General features: G+C 38.1%; 1 protein-coding gene across 1 annotated transcript in view; it reads right to left on the reverse strand.

Moving 5' to 3' along the window:
* The window catches only part of LOC149198681 (dihydrolipoyllysine-residue acetyltransferase component 1 of pyruvate dehydrogenase complex, mitochondrial-like), a 286,422-nt gene that overhangs the window by 182,197 nt on the left and 86,800 nt on the right, over positions 1-17,425 (reverse strand). Inside the window, exons 5-7 of the mRNA XM_089402112.1 lie at positions 11,230-11,279; positions 11,000-11,044; positions 10,700-10,773 (exon numbers count right to left, since the gene is read on the reverse strand). Coding sequence (XP_089258238.1) covers positions 10,700-10,773; positions 11,000-11,044; positions 11,230-11,279 — 169 coding nt within the window. The remainder of the gene's footprint in view (positions 1-10,699; positions 10,774-10,999; positions 11,045-11,229; positions 11,280-17,425) is intronic.

A 17,425-nucleotide genomic window follows, 5' to 3' on the forward strand; every position in this document is an offset into this window, starting at 1 on the left:
TTTCTCAATTAATTACTATTGATTAACCAGTTTTCCTAAGTTAAACTTAGGAAAAATTTAAATGGTGGTCAATTAATTTAATTGAGCCATATCTAGATGGAATTTCCATAAACAATTTTTGGGTTTTGGAGAACTCTTGTGTTTTAGCCTCTCCAAAAAGTTTCGAGACTAGAACACCATTCGATGCTACAAAAACTAACACTCCCTCTTAGCGAGGAAGGTTTTTTAGTGTTGCACTGTTACAACACCCTGTCTCTACATCTTCCTCCCATATACGCTGTTGATGTCTGACAATTGTAGCTACCTACCATTGTCCATCAACCACTGCACTAACTCTGATTCATTTGCTACTGGTTGTAGCTGAACCATATTGCATTTGTGTTGATGCTGACACTGCACTGTACAACTTGTACTGCTGCCAACTCTGCATCTGCACTGCAACCCAACTAACACTCCCTCTTATTGTTGTTGCTACTGGTGCAACTACTGCAACTCAGAAGTATCTTAATCAACTGTGTCTTTGTGTTGCAACTGTCTCCTGAGTCTCTGACTGCTACTAGCCTTTGCACTGTCCACTGGGAAATCTGTGTTGTTGTTGACTTTTCACTGTGCCTCTTGCACTATTATTAACATTGCTTTGCGCCCCTCAATGTCTGACTGCAACTAGTCTGCAACTGTCACTCTGGAACTGACTACACCATCTGACATTGATCCTCCTGCTATTGAATATCGTGGACCCCTGTAGCAAGGGTAATGACCCATGAGGAAACACCATCCAATGCTCACCTCAATGGACCTTGCCCAAATCTCTACACAACTTTAGGACTAAAGCTTCATATCGCCCCACCTCTCTCCTGGAGGTATAGCTGCATACATGGTGAATTATTCCTCCAATTGGGAGGATACCTTATCTATCTCTACGAATGTTGTCGCCTAATCCTTGCTTCTCCTTCTTGTCCTTCTTCCTTTGAGGACACTCACTAATGTAGTGGCCAAACTCGCCATACCTGAAGCACTTGATCTTAGATAGATCCTTTTTCTTCTTCTTGTCTCCCTGCGAGCTTTGTCCCTAGCTAGGACCTTTTGCTTTCCCTTTTGATGGAAGGGCCACATTGTCTTCCTCCTTCACACCTATCGATCCCTTGCTACTATTGTCATTGATGGAGCTCTTTACTAGATATCGCCTCATCCCCACTTGTTGCAAAACTAACCACATCTGATCCAACCCTCGTAATGTATCTTGTCCTAAAATGCCTTGTACATAGATTTCCCATTCCTCGGAGACATTGTTCAGGGCCAAACACACAAGTTTTGTAACTTGAGACGCTTCTCCTACGGCTGCAAGCTCATCCCGAATATCCTGAATTCTGGTGAGAAAGGGATCTATGTCTTCACCCTTCTGCATACGAACATTCCTAAGCTTCTCCTTCAGGAACATCTTCCGCTACTCAGAAGGATTATGATATAATGAGGCAATAGTGTCACACATTTCCTTGGTCGTATTCTTGGTAGTTAGCCGCCACATGCGAGACAATATGATCTCGAACTTCGTCAAGAATCAACCGCTTTACCTTGGCCATCTCCTTATTGTAATTAGCTAGCTGGTTTGCATCTATAGGCATGGCTACAACTCGTTCTACATACATCTTTAGACCATACTCATCTAGCAAGAAGGACATCCTGGCCTTCCATATACAATAGTCGGATGCACCCTCTAATCCATCCTAATCTCGGAGTCCTGATGAAGCCATTACTCCTAAAAAACATTAAACTAATATAGAAAAATGAAAAAAAACTCAACCTGGGATGGAAATCTCCTTCTTTCTCCTGTTCGGCTGCTAGCTCTGTTATTCGCACTCCCTTTTGAAGTGAGAAAAAATTGGTTGTTGCTACTACCTGCTACAAATGGAAATATTGGATTTCTGAACTAGAACCCACTGAGAGAAATTCTCTGTGTGTGTGCAATTTCTCTTTCACCCAACACTGAATCTACTCTAGCAAACTGTTGCAAAACCTCTGTGCCTAAACAAGAAATCTGCTCTGCGAAAATACTGAGTTGTTGCTCCCTCTGCTTGTTGGAATCGCTTCCCTTGACAAATCGAACTTTCCTTCCTACTGCCCCTAGAATATCGAACCCTATCTAGCAATTCGCACTGCCTGTCTAGGCACTGTGCAGCCCTGAAAAATTTTGACCTGTTGCTCCATCTGAACAGAGATATTTTCTTGTTCCAACTCTAAGCCTTTTGTCCGTTGAATATGCTCTGATATGTGAAAATTCCTTGAAATGAAGCAACTAGAAATAATTCTTCTAACTGATAAATTAATTATGCAATTTATTTTGTTTACGACAAAATAATGAATTATTCACACTGCAATTTCTTCACCAAGTAAAATATTGCGGAAGCAAAAAAAATAGGAACTGAGAAATTTAGAGCAATCACACACAAATTGACACTGTTATTTTTGGACAATTATCCCCGAAAAAACCCAATGCGAGAAAACCAGTGCAACAGATGAGGGTTTTATTATTCTTTAGCAGTAAATCTGAATACAATAATTTGGATGCCAAACTGGGAATCTAATCAGAGAGAATCACTGGCAGAATTCTTGTGAGGATTTTTCCTCACCCCACAACTGATCTCAGCTCCCTAAACTGGCTCTCAACAATTCCCGTTTCCTTCTGCGTCAGCCTCTGCATAGTTTTTACGCAAGCTTTGTTTTTGCTACCTCCAGAAACTCTTGAAATCTACAACTCTGCTTCTCTCTGGCTCTAGAACTGATTCACTGGATCTCTTGATCAAAATCTCGGCCACTAGCCACTAAATCCACTGCTCCTCTAGCTAGATCGAACTGCTTTGCTGTTGTTGCCTAAAAAATCCTTTCGCAGTCCCTCTGGTTAAACTCGCACTCCCTAAATTTGATTTTTCCGGCACTGGAACACTCTACCGAAAAGCTACCTTACTCCTTTTCCACCTGTTACTCGATCTCTGGCTCTAATCCTCCTTCTAAATCACTCTGCTACTGGAAAATCAATCCACTCAGATCACAGAGTATCTACACTAGTGTGTTCATCTACCCCATCAACCTTCACTTATAATATCTAGTTGAGACTTCAACGGCTAAGATTAAAACTTAATTGATGGTTGAGATTATCTCCAAGTCGATCAGTGCGAGTTTCTAGAGAATTCCCACCTTTTTCAATTAATTACTATTAATTAACCAATTTTCTTAACTTATACTTACGAAAAATTTAAATGATGGTCTATTGATTTAATTGAGCTATCTCTAGGTGGAATTTCCAAAAACTATTTTTGGGTTTTGAAGAAATCATTTGTTTTAGCCTCTCCACAAAGTTTCGAGACTAGAAAACCATCCGATGCTACAAAAACTAACGCTTCAAACTATCAATTTGTTAGTCATCTTTGTTGTAGTGTAAACCTAGAGAACAATGATATTTATATATTTCCCACTCAGATTTGTTCAATGCCTATCTACCTACAACACTCTTGTTATTATATATATAGTTGGTGTGAGTGATCTTATGATTTCTCTATTGTTGTAGCAAATGTTTATCAATGGCATGCATTACTCTCATTTCCCAATGAAAGTTGTCTTTTATGTCATTTTATTTTGCATCAGCATTCTTTATGTATCTCTGAGTGGTTATAAATCAGTTATGGTTATTGGTGAAACATTCACATGGCATATAATGACTATTCTATACATTCTTTGAGTTAAACAAATGAAAAACACACCTACAGTACCATGCCTACAAATTGTTTGTAGAAATTCTACAGTGAGCCAGATTGTATAAACTCAGAAAACTTGTGGGTTTTCAAGACATTCCGAGAAGGGAATACTATAGAATATCACCAAACAACTTGGGCAGTGCCTTGTCCCTTCGGAGAATGGAGTCAAGGATGATTGAGGATATCAAAATTGTTCCTAAGGAGGCCAATATTTGATGCCTAGCAAGCAAATTTCAAGCCTTTACACACTCAATGGAAAAATGGATTTTTATAGGAGAGCTTCAATAAATTCACCACTATGACTATTCAACACGTTATACATGAGTAATGCATGCAATATTCATCTAGATAGCAACATTAATTAATTTTCAACAAATTAGGGCATAATTTGCCATGACCTAGAATCAATAATTCCATACATTAGAAATAGAAAAATAAATCTTCAACAAATTAGGGCACTTACAAGACAACATATAAGAAGTCCTTCCATTATGCAAAAGAGTAGCTCCAAAGAATATCCAAGATTAACTCCAAACATCAAAATGCACCCAAAGATTCCAGTTTATCCATAAGAGAGAAGTGTGAGTGTTGGGCCTTAGTTTTGGTCTTATTTTTGCTCAAAGAAACTTACTTATCCATCTATTTTCCATCCATTTTCCCTTCATTTATCCCATTTTGATGTATATTTGATATCCATTCAGGTATTTAATTTTAATTTTTCAATTTCTAAAGTTTTATGAAAATTTGGTTTTTAGTGCAAAATTGGCAGATTCAGAAATTCCCGTAATAGCTCTATGGTTGATATGGTTGCAGGACACTTGGGCACGAATGGAATGCATGGATGGACAGCTTGGGAACTAGGACTAAGCCAGCAATGCTTAGTTCGAACAAAACAAGTTTTATTAGGCCCATTTGGTGCTAGTCAACCATGACTAGTCATGCAGGAATCCCATAGAAATAGAGCAGTTTTGAGATTTCATAGGAATGGTCATCTTTCTTGGGATGGGGGTAATGAATTCGACTTAGATAGGTGGATGAGAGTAGATGGGTTTGTTTGAGTGAATATAGATCAGTTTGTTCATGAGACTTCTTATTTAAAGCCAAAACTTTGATGGCTTATGTATTGATTTTGTGATATACTTTTATGCTGTGACATCTTTGGATTGAGGAGTTAATTTGAAGACTTGTGTTATTATTATTTTGTTGTTCAATGCTATGGATGTGTGACTGAATTTAAGCTTCTGATATCACCTCTCAAAGTGTGCAAGGCAAGGGTGGAGGGCCCCCATTCCAAGCTAAGTACACTTCCTTGTTAACTAGTTTCATTTCCTTGTAATCTGGTTGATTGTAGCACTAGTTTTTCAAAGCTTTATTTCAGTTTGCTTTATGGTTTATGCATAGTGATTGATTTCATTAGTTAATAGCTTATTCATCACTTTATTGAGTTGGAAAAACAGGTGTTCAAGTTGGGCATCCCTTCTGCTAAAATGATGAATCAAAACTAGTTTCTCTTGTTTGCATGCAAGTAGTTTTTTCATTGAGATTTGGATATTGAGATAATGAATTATGATGGAATATCTTATGTGTCTCTTAAGTTAAGAGCTTCTTTCATTAATAATTTATCCGTCTTAAGCTTTTGGTTTCAATCTCTGATTCATTAAGTGATAATTGAGGTGAAGGTGGACTTCTTGAGATCAAGAACCCTTTCAATATTTTTCTCTTTTTAAGCTGATTGAATTAGAGTTATAGAATGTATTACTTTTAGCTTTTGAATAACTTATCTTTCAAGGTTTGATTATATCTGATTTTCACATACAGTGAACTTGCCTCAAAGCATAAACAACCCGGATTGATAAGAAATAATTGTGTTAATTTAAGTCCACAAATTAGCTCAACAGTGAGTTCCTCTATGAGGCTGAAATTCCAAGTGTGATGATGATGAGAGATCAAGTGAGATCTCTCTAACATATATGTGCTCTATAACATTCTATTTTAGCCTACAAGTCCCTCTAATAATAAAATAATGTGCAAGTAATTGCCTAGGTGACAAGCCAATGTAGTAACTTTTGCAAACTTCAATTTATCTCCACAAATGCTAAATGAAATGTTGACGCCAGGCTTGTGTGGGCTTCTTTAGGGTTGACATTGAGGCCTTTTGGTGCCATGACAAGTGTAGAAGGCCTCTAAAATCAAGATCTAGGGGTTGGCCCCTATATCTCGGTGAAAATCATCCTATGTCCCCCAAATGTGGGTTTGGGGCACAAAAATTGGGTCTCACAGATCTCCAAGTAGTGCAATCTCTCTCTACTCCAATGATGAGGGCATTGAAGATAGTGTTATCCCTCCCATGTCTGAAGGCATGAGACAAACCTCATCTAGGCCCTAGATCAACTGTGACACCATGTATATATTGTTAAGGCGGTTGGGGGCAAACTAGTCTAGGTGCATTATCCCATGGATAATAGGGCAAATGAAGGAACATTGTGGGTGTTGAAGGTACCCATGGCTATGAATGATGCTCTACAATGTACTGAGTCCCATGGCTCAAAACACAACACTTGTGGGTGTCAATATGTCCCTCTGCAGGACCTAGACCCCATTTAAGTTGCCCAAACCTATAGATGGAACAACCTGCCAATCACCCACAATCTCAAGTGTTGCAACTTTCACTATCAAGTACATTAATCATTATTGCATCTAAGCGAACCAAGCTTGAAAGAAATGGGCATAATAACACTTCATAGGTGGCTTCCCTTCCAAAATTGGGGCCTTAGTCACGTAGTGGTGTTACATCCCTAGGTAGGAGTGGTTAATAGACAACCCTATTAGGTGTTCTCAGCCCCCAAAGGGAAATGACACGTCCTTGGTTCATCCTTCAATTGATAGGTGCCATGTGAATAATGACGGAATGGAGGGGGAAAGAACCCCATGGCCAAGTGCCATAGTCAAAGGGACCAACTATGATGGAATACCTCATCCTGGGTGTGTAGATGTGAGGAGGGAGCAATCGTGGATGCATGAGTTATTTTTTCTTGAATTTTCCTTGTATTATTTCTCGTAACTCGAGGAATGAGAGCTTGCTTCGTATGATGTATAGCAGTTATTACCCCCTTCAAGATGGGGCAATTCATCGCCCATTAGGGGTTGGGACATGCAAGGGTTCCTTCTCTTCTATGAGATAGGGCAACATTGGCCCAAGAACCGGGTGACAGCCATATGATAGAGGTAGAGCTCATGCTTAGCTTTTGTCCACGTGCTAATTTGTAAGTCCCGGCCATCTTTTGCACTTTCATTTTTCTTTTATTTTTATTATGACCATCATATGATTTTTCTTTCTTTTAGTTGCATCAACCTGCCAGGGTGCATTTCTAGGCCCTACCCAAGGTATGAGGATGTGTGAATGCCAAATCCCAATAAACCAATGGTTAGTTGACCCGAAGAAGGGAGGTGGAATAGGGACTCAATGTAAGATGAAAAGTGGTAAGTATGTAATAAGGATAGATGGGTCTACACTATCTCAATCATGGCTTCCCATGTAGTGCCCCTTCCTAAAGCCATGGGCCATTAGGGGAGGTCGCATTGGACTAGAATTGGAAATTAACCCCCCATTTAAGGTGAGGGAACAAGACTATGGCCAAGACCCTTCTTTCTTCCAATTTACCCCATAATCAATGTCAGAATGCCCAAATATAAATAATCATAAGCACCTGATTGCATAATGAATAAAGTATATTTTGATCAGAAGTCTGCCTTCCAACATATGCTATTGACAAATGGGCAGGGAGACATATGACAGATGTAGGTGGCAGAGATATGAATGGCACGACACATTGGCTACAAGACCACTATCGAGGGCGGTTGGCTGTCGGCTGGAAGAGATGAATAGAAGAAAAGCTTTTCCTAGGGATCACCCACTTTTGTTGGGTAACAGGGACAAAATTTACCTTTTGTTTAATCAAGTTGTTGCCTTCAACTACTTTAGACAACAAGCAAGTCACTCTCCATAAATACAACATGCTTTATATAGTTACACACCTAGTGAAACATAACATTGTTAATCTTTCCTTGAATAATGGTAAAGTAGTATATTTTGCACCAATGCTTGCACTCCCTAGTATTTCTATTATGAACTTCTTAATTATGATAAATAATTCCATCCTTGGCAATACACTACCAAGAGATATTTTGACACAACTTGCACCTCTCACACCAATATTGCAAGTACAAAGAGCTAGCATACTATTAAACACTTAGTTAGAAAGGGAGTTTTGATTTCAAGTAGTAGAAATTGGGGGGATTTTTCTACACCGATGCTTGCACTACCTAATATACAACACAAATTCAAGTTCCACTCCCATGCAAAGAGGAAATCAAATTATTTTCCATTTTGAGCTTCTTCATTGTGATATAGAGTTCCACCCCTTGTTCAAGAACTGCACTATCAAAAGATCATTTGATTCCTTTCTCATAGCAGCACTACACCATACCAAGACTACAAAGACTAAAACCTAGTACACCATTATATACCTAGTTAGAATAGGAGATTTCCGTTTGAGTAGAAGAAATTGGGGGCAATTCCCTCTAAGGGGAGACAAAATAATGAAACAATAGCTTTTTAGAAGCTTACACTATTTAAGGACAGAAAAAATTGATTTAAGGGATAATATATTTGCACATGTGTATCAACCTAAGTTGCCGGAAACGGCTACCCTAACCCCCAAAACGGCATTTTCTCGTTTCAGATCCGGATCCTGGAACGAAACGCCGGAAAAACGCCAGAAAAACATTTTGGTGCCATTTTTTGTTTTTGGATACGGGACATTTTTTTCAAACGGCATTTTTGTAGGAAAAACGTGCCGTTTTAGAAATTTGAAAATGTTTTCTGAAATTCTGAAACGTATTTGGAAAAATTTGAAACGTTTTACAGCAAAAAAAGGGTTTTGAAGTCTGCCCGCCGGGAACAGCAAACTTAAAATTGAAAATTGGCTGCACGACTAACTTATATAATATACGCATTACGACAACCCCCGTACTCATGAATTTTTTAAAGCTCTCCTGGCATATATTGTGAAAGCAATTGCAATACCAACAGCCACACAAAAGGAAATTGCATTGTAGATAAATTATAATCTCTACAGGTGTTAGATGGAGATTTCTGTATTTTACATCTACCAATGTTTTTAGTAGACGGCCACTGCACAACACAAAAACATAAACTGATGAGTCTTGTATGGAAAAATGCTTCTATTTTTCAGTAAAAAAAACTTGCTTCTATTCCTATCAACTCAGCCAAAAAATACCAAGATGATAAAACAAACTCCATCAGAGTCAATTCCAAGGCAGCTTATACACCACATGTCAGTATATACTTTAAACGTTTAGTGAATGGTTATTTAATATTTTATGTACTTAGATTATGTTAATGATAGTGCATTAAATTATTAATTAAGTACTTCAGTAATAATTAAGAATAAATAAAAAATAAGTTATACAACCTCTCTCATCTCACGTGTAAAAGAAGTTTTTGAATTATCTTCTCTCTCTTCTAGGTTTCTCCTGTCCATTTCCTATGTGTGTAAATCTGATGTGAGAATGCAGGCCTGTTGCCCTCTAAGTTCTAACTTGGACCATAAATCAGATCTGAAATTTCTTGCAGATCACTGTGATATTGCTGAGAAATTAGCTTTTTTGAATAGGACAGCCAAGCATGAGGTAAAATGAACCTCTGCAAGTGATTTCCAAGAAGGTTTAGGTCATATTGCCACTGAAATTAGTCCATATCAGTATTGTTTTGAAGAATCAGGAAGGCAAGATAAGACCATTTTGGTTTTAGCCAAGATATTTGATGATGCTCACTTGGATGAGATTCCTTAGCCAAGCCCTGATAACAAAATTTCAAATTTTCATCATTTCAAATTTTCAAAACATGAACAAAGAAATGAAATCTGCTCATTGCTATGATATTTCGACAGGGTTTCGTTGGTTCTTCTAAAGCATGAAACAAATATTTCTCAAGATATTCACCACTGGGATGTGTCATGCAACTGAATTTGTCCTATCCTCTGTCATTTAGCTATTTCAGAAGACAGAAACTAAGAATCACGGAGCACTACAAAATAAATTAACTTGTTAACTGGCATTCGACTGCTGAAAAAGAATCAAGCATAGGCCACCTAGTTAGAGAAGTATAACAAATAACATTGGACTTGAATGTTTATGGCATATGTTGAATTGATGATGATGAATCATGATAGATCATAGATGATAATCTAGATTTTGAAATATGAATGGTAATATGAAATTTTTATTTTTAAAATATATATATATATATATATATGTGTGTGTGTGCCGTTTCCTGCCGTATCATATCCAGATTTTTTGAAAATTTGCCGTATCCGTTTCAAACCCTGTACCCGTATCCGTTCCCGTATCCGTTTTCTGGTAACATAGGTATCAACATATATCCATCCTTATCCATGTATATATAATTTAGCTAACTATTCAACTATTTTTGGGCATGATTTACTTTATAAATTATTTTAATATATAATTTTACAGTGGTGAACCTCTACGCTTTGTGTGTACACGAGCTTGCCCATATCAAATATTCTTCATGGTCGAATCAAATCAAGTAGGGTAGCCATGTCATATAGCTCTACATATGAGACCCAAAGGTCACAGCCACCATTTAAGGGGCACGTCAACTATTAATTATTCACCCTTACCTTTTGTTCTACCATATAGAATCCTTCTCTCTTCAATATATCTATCATCTGATCTCATGGTCTATGAGGCCTCATGCCATTCTTCGTGCATGTCTTAGTGTAACCCTATACCAACCATCAAGTGCATTACCAAGTAATATGGACAGTGAAATATTACTATTACAATTGAGAAAATCAGGTTTGAATAGTAAATGAAGTAGAAATATAGCAGGAGTAGATGATTACCCCTCTTCCATTGACTCAAAATCAAGAGTTGCTTTGTCAGTCTCTATGTCGCAGATCACATCACCTGCTTCTATCTAGACACAACCAAAAGAATCATTACATATTTGAGAATGTTGCAAATAGGAAAGAAAAAAAGTGAATCGATGCAGATCATCATATACAAATATTCTAATGTGGAATACATAAAAAGCAATCTTATCATAGAAGCCAATTCAATGAAACCAGAAGGGAACCAAGACATATCCACTGGTCCACAATTAGAGAGACAACGCAATACAAACAAACACAATTGAAATTCACCTTATCTCCTTCATTCTTTTTCCAAGAAGAAATATTCCCTTTATCCTACAGAGCAAGATTACACATTGAAACATGCTTAGAAACCATATTCATGATTCGACAAGAAGAACGACAAATAGTGTTTTTTTCCAACATCCAAAAAAACTTAACATTACTTTCACAAGTTGCTCATCTAAATTATTTCTACAGACCATCAAAATTGTCTGCTTTTCACCTAGTTTTGTGCATACCATAGTCGGCGATAATGCTGGCATCTGAAGAATATTATGAATGGGCAACTCTACAATGTTTCACCAAAAAAATAGAGTCAATACTTTGTAACACTCTTTCCAAATAATATCAATCGAAAATCTTTAACACAGCAAATCAAAATACCAATTTAGAACCACTAATTAAACAATTAAAAATTTATGTGGACACTTTTCCCCCACCTCGAGGAGTGTAAATAATCTTTTAAAATTCAAACTTGGATTTGGAATCAGTCAACCGTCAACTCCAAGTCGGAATGACTTTGGGCCGATCTGGATTTCAATTACTCAGTTTACTAGAAAATACATAAAATATTTAAATTTAAATGAAAGGGTGAATACATCAAAATGGTCAATTTCACAAACCAATATTTTAATTTGAATCTAATCTGCCCAATATCCTCTAATGGTGGCATGCATGGGGCATCTCGGCTTCTTATACCAGCCAAATGTTCTTTCAACCTACGAATCCTGCTCCCCAACTTCCCCACCCACATCCCCCAAAACACCCTTTTTATGTGTTTCTTGCAATATGTGCAAAACATCTCATTATCAGCAAGATCAGCAAGGATCCATGCAAGGTCTTTGACTCTTGGGACCATGGTAAAATTCCAATTTGTGAATTAAAATATGCAACATTGCAAACCCTATCTTAAATTCCTAACATGCAAAGTTCCAACTTCAAACTAGTAGAAGGCTGAAAGTATAAAACCTTAAAGACAGATTTCAGATCTACAATTTAATGAGAAAGAAAAACAGGGACAGATTTACCATTTAACATACGTGGCAGAGATAATTGCTCTTCAACACTACTCCAATGCTCACAAATGCTCAATGAGAGAAGCATGAAGCAAATAGTGCGGGAAAGGGTCTCTTTTGTAGTATTTTTGTAGCAGTTAGATAGTTACAAATTAAGTTTTTGGTATTTTTTTTAAAACTGAATTTTTCATCCACAATCCACAGCAGTGGCACCCAAGACTGACTCAGCCAACTAGATACAGACTAGGCCAAGTTGGGCCACTTTGATACCAAATGGTGGGATCCACGACTGACCCAAGCAAGTAGGTGTGCACACAGTTGAGTTGGGTCAGTTTGGTACCAAACCAGCTAAGAACCAACCACATCAGGGGTTGTTTGGTGCCAAATCAACCAAGTCATGCTTCGACTCAGCCAGTTCAGTACCAAACTAACCCTCCAAAACTAATCTACCAGGCAAGACAGTACACTCAACTATCAACTCAGAAAAGTTAACCAAGTTTGAGTCAACTCAGACTGATTTTTAAAGCTTTGAAATTAGCCACCTTCTACCTGGCATTTACCATATGAACAGATATTGACCTTTACTTTAGTCTTCAACAGATAGTCCATCATTATGACTCCAAGTTTAGTGGCACCATATTCAAATGCAACATGTTATTCAGACACAATAAAATTTAGGTGTAAACATCTTAGGAAAATGACATGTCCTCTCTCTAACCAAATAAGATACAATTTTTTGTATTTAGTATACAAACACCAAGACAAAACTACCGTACTCATAGTCACAACTTATATCCTATAAATTTATAAAGGTGTAGTCCATTTTCCCACTTATATCTCTATCCTACATCTGTGAGTCATCTTACTGAGGGCACTATTGTAAAGTTCATACAAGACAATTGCAACGATATATAATATACCAAACTTTTGATCAAGATCAAGAAAGACATAACGTATAGAAGATGGCCAATTGTAAGTTACATTTATGCCACTTTATTATATATTAATTAAGGGATAATTAGGGGATAATTGTTGACATTTTTAAAGGGTCATGACATTAGGGATTTGGTAACTCTATATAGGGTATAAATAGATCTTCTTCACTTCCAAGGAATTGCCACATTTAGTTATATTCATCTATTAAGATTAAGGGGCATATTCCTATGGTTGCAAGTGCACTCTAGTAATGTCTTAGGCTTACAATTGCAGTCTATGTATCATGTTATTGTAAGTAGGTGCTACCAAATCTTACAATTTATTCATTATTATAGTGTACTAAGAAGAATTCATAAATTTGCTCCATTCTACTTTGTTGTTTCACAATCGTTTAAGCAATTTTACAAATAAATTGTCCAGGCTCTGGACACATGATATTCCAGGATCATAGTATTTGAAACGGGAACCGGTGGTCGGACCGGTCCACCTATCAAACGGGATTTCTAACCGGAACCGGTCAAACCATGACTGGTCAGATCTCAATGAACTGGTCTTTAAAAAAATACATGAAACAATTAAATTTTAATCAAAAAAAACTATTTTTAAGATTTAAAACCATGATTACAAACCAATAGAGACAAAATATGCAAAGTTTATTCATCTATTTACCATGTAAAGGTGAATATATCAAAATGGCACCGAGTACAATAAATATCAACAACAAAATACATATGTTACAAGCTATGGGACCACTAGCCTTTTATAAGTCTACATATCAGTGATCAACATGATCGCTTCTCATCATGATCAAACTCGGTTGAGTCTCAAATTTTTCAAGTGGAGGAGTCACAAACTCATCCACTAGCCTATGGGGCCACTAGCTTGGGGTTCACAAACTTTTCAAGTGATCATGTTGAGTCATAAAAGCAATGCTACATGCTATGCGACCATTAGCCTACTATAAGTCTACATATCAGTGATCCACATGACCACTTCTCATCATGATCAAACTCAATTGGTTGAGTCTCAAATTTTTCAAGTCGATGAGCCACAAACTCCTTAGTTGGTTGAGTCTCAAACTTCTTAATGTATTATGCCCTACCATGCCCTATTACTTCTTTTGGTGCGCTACATGGCTTTACTTGGCCTCTTTTCCGAGCCAAGTGTTTTAAACCTATAAATACCCCCTCCTTCAATAGACTTTTGGCAATATTTGCAAACCATTTTTCCATCAATCATATCACAATGAGCTCATGCAATATCCTTGACTTTTGGAGCCATGGTGGGTGCTACTCAACCCAAACTCTTTGTTGTTCCACTACTCCAGCAAAATCTCAGCACTCTCCAAACTCACAATGAAGCTCACAAAAACTCCAAATGAGATGTGTGAAGCAAATGAGAGGGGAGACATCCTTTTAAAGGCTTGGAGGGGCTATTTTTGGAGGGAAATAGCCCCTATTTTCCCTCAAAACCGCTTTAAAACACACAAAAGTAACTTCTATGAGGTCCATTGCCTAATTGACAATAAACCGAGCGTTTTATGACAGAACCAGCTGGTTTATGGAAAAACGACCAGTTCCTTCATAAATCAGCCAGTTTATGGAAAAACCCTAGCCCGCGGCCATTAACACTGGTTTTTCTATCGGTTACATACCTCTACCTAATGAAGTAGAAAGTTTAACAAGTTTATAATTCAAACTGACTAGTTTTGAATTGAGTGATGTGGACATAAAATCCACGTATGGGTTTTGTTTCAACTTGGAATCAGTGATAATCTCGTGGTGTAGCAGGGAGCAACAATCATAGGCACTTAGCTCAGCTGAGGCAAAGTCCATAGCAACGAGCTTGGCGAATTGTGAGGTCATATGGCTTTGCAAGATGCTCACATGGTTATTTGGTCTCGAATTGGGGCCCACAGCAATTCGCTATGATAATCAGAGTTTCATTAAGCTCTCTAAAACTCATGTGTTTCATGATAAGTCCAAACATATAGAGATCAAATATCACTTCATTAGAGATAGGGTCTAGAGAGGTGTTGTGAGATTGTATTTCCACAAAGGAGCAAGTAGCAGATAATCATATTACACCCACAAAAAGTGCATGACCCCCTAGGAGAATTTTTCTCCTAGATTTGTCTTCAAACAATAGCCAACAACCCTTGACAACCACTAATATAGCCGATATATTGTGCAATTTGATCTCCACTCCCTGAGCTAGTCATATGTCCCCTCTCCGATCTATCGAGAGCATATGTTTGAAGGTGCGCAATCCAATCCTAAAAGGATGTTTTTCATTGTGCAATCGAGTGCTTATGCTTCTTTTCCCTTGGGAACTTTGGGCATGGATTATTGGGTGACTTGGAAGAAGGAAGGGCTTTGACTGTAGTTTTGTTCCCTCACCTTAAATGGGGGGGGGTCAATCCTCAATCCTAGTCCCATGGGATCTCCCCTATTGGCATATGACTTTAGGAAGGGCACCACTTGGGAAACCCCGATTTTGGTGGCACAACCCTGTTTTCGTGTTCCACATTTTCACTCCCCTCCGCACATTAGAAGCCCTGTTTCATCATTTTCCCTCTCTGGGTCCACATGACCATTGGGTCCATAAGGCACTGGTACACCCCGTCCCCTTGTCCACATGTCTGCGTCAAGCTTGGAAATGTTTCCCCAAAGGTTGATGCAGCTAAAAGAACATTAAAAGCATATCATGGCTACAAGCAAGAAACAAAAGAAAACAATATTCTAAAATACAAAAGATGGTTGGGACAATAAGATAGCGTGTGGCAAAATCCAAACATGAGCTCTACCCCTTATCATTATAGCCATTACCCTGGTTCATCAAGCCCCATGAGTGCCCCCACATCATTAAGGAACCCATTCACATCCCAACCCATGGTGGGCGATGAACTGCTTATATCATACACAAGATGCTCTCATCTCATGGAGCCCCAAGCAGTAATACAAAGAAAAACCAAGGAAAGGCAAAAGCCAAATGAAGAAGGGTGGAAAAACAAAGGCTGGGGTAACTCATGTATCTACAATTGCTCCCTCCTACATCTATACACCTAAATATGTGGACATCCCTTACCATCCTTGAACCCATGGCATTTGGCTTTGAGACCCTTGTGTCCCTATCCATCTCATCAGTGTTCACATGACCCCTATCAATTGAAGGATGTACCTTGGACCTTTCTTTCCCTTTAGGGGCTGGGAATGACCAATAGGGTTGTTTATTAGCCACTCTTAGCTCGGGAAGTAACACTATTACAAGCTTAAAGCCCCAAATTTGGAAGGGAAGCCCATTATGAAGTCTCAATGTGCCCTTGATTAACAAGCTTGGTTCACTTAGATGCACTAATGAATTATTTTACCTGATGGTGAGGAGGCACATTGGATCTTATGTGTAATTGACGGGAGATTTCATCACTAGTTAGGCAACATAACTATGGCCCAAGCCCATAAGAGGATATATTGACACTCAGAGGGGATGCATAGAGAGCCATTGGACTCCATCATGTGTTAGGGCATCATTTCATGCCATGGGCACCCTTAGTACCTTCAACAGTTTGTTCAGTGCCCCTCATTATTTACGAGATGGACTTGGACCAATGTGCCCCCACTGGCTTAGCATGATTATGGCAGTTGATCCAAGGCCCAGAGGAGATTTGTCTCACCTTAGATACTTGGCAGGGAAGGCAACATCGTCAGAGCCTTCATTTGGAGCATTCTACAGCCTTTTCTTTCATCTAGAGACCCATCAAACCAACAGTTTCATGGAAAAGAATTAGGCTTTTCTTGGGGGCCCCACATGATGACTTTCAAGGAAAATAAGGGGCCATACCCTAATTCATCTTTATTGGAGCCCTCTCTCTCATCATGGCACTTAGAGGACTCAACGTGACCCTCCAACGGCCCTACATCATCATGATGTCATCAACTCGGCTTGCACATGGATGGTAATTCATAACTTGTGTTAGCTACTTGGTTGGCTTGTAACCAAGATTTGTTTTTAGCACATTATTCTATAATTTTGGAGGCTCATTAGGCTAATTCGATTTAATGAGACTCATGTAAATAGAAGTGAGTCTCATTTGTGAGAACTCGTCGCCATCACTTGGGATTTTTGGCCCTCTTAGGCAATTTCACACTTTTTCTCTTGGATCTTTTGGAGCATCTTGGATACACTATGATATTTGGAACTGATTTTTTATCTTATCTTGGAGCTACTTCTTGAATGTGGATGGATATATTGCATGGTTGTTTTGTAAGTTCTCTCATTGATGAAATCTTTCTTCACAAATTGTCTAATGTATGTAATTGTTGCAACTAGAGTAAAAGTTATTGTGCCCTAATTTTGTCGAAGATGATTTTGAAAGCTATTTGGTTGGATCTTGCAATGAATGTTACTAGTGATGAATATTATTTTTCTTCATGAAACTCCATGTTCTAATAGTAGGTAATTGTTGAAATGTGGTAGCTAGGGC

The sequence above is a fragment of the Pinus tabuliformis genome, chromosome 2_1, assembly GCF_031772625.1.
Source record: "Pinus tabuliformis cultivar Carrire ecotype Pingquan chromosome 2_1, CPIR1, whole genome shotgun sequence".
Taxonomy (NCBI): Eukaryota; Viridiplantae; Streptophyta; class Pinopsida; order Pinales; family Pinaceae; genus Pinus; species Pinus tabuliformis.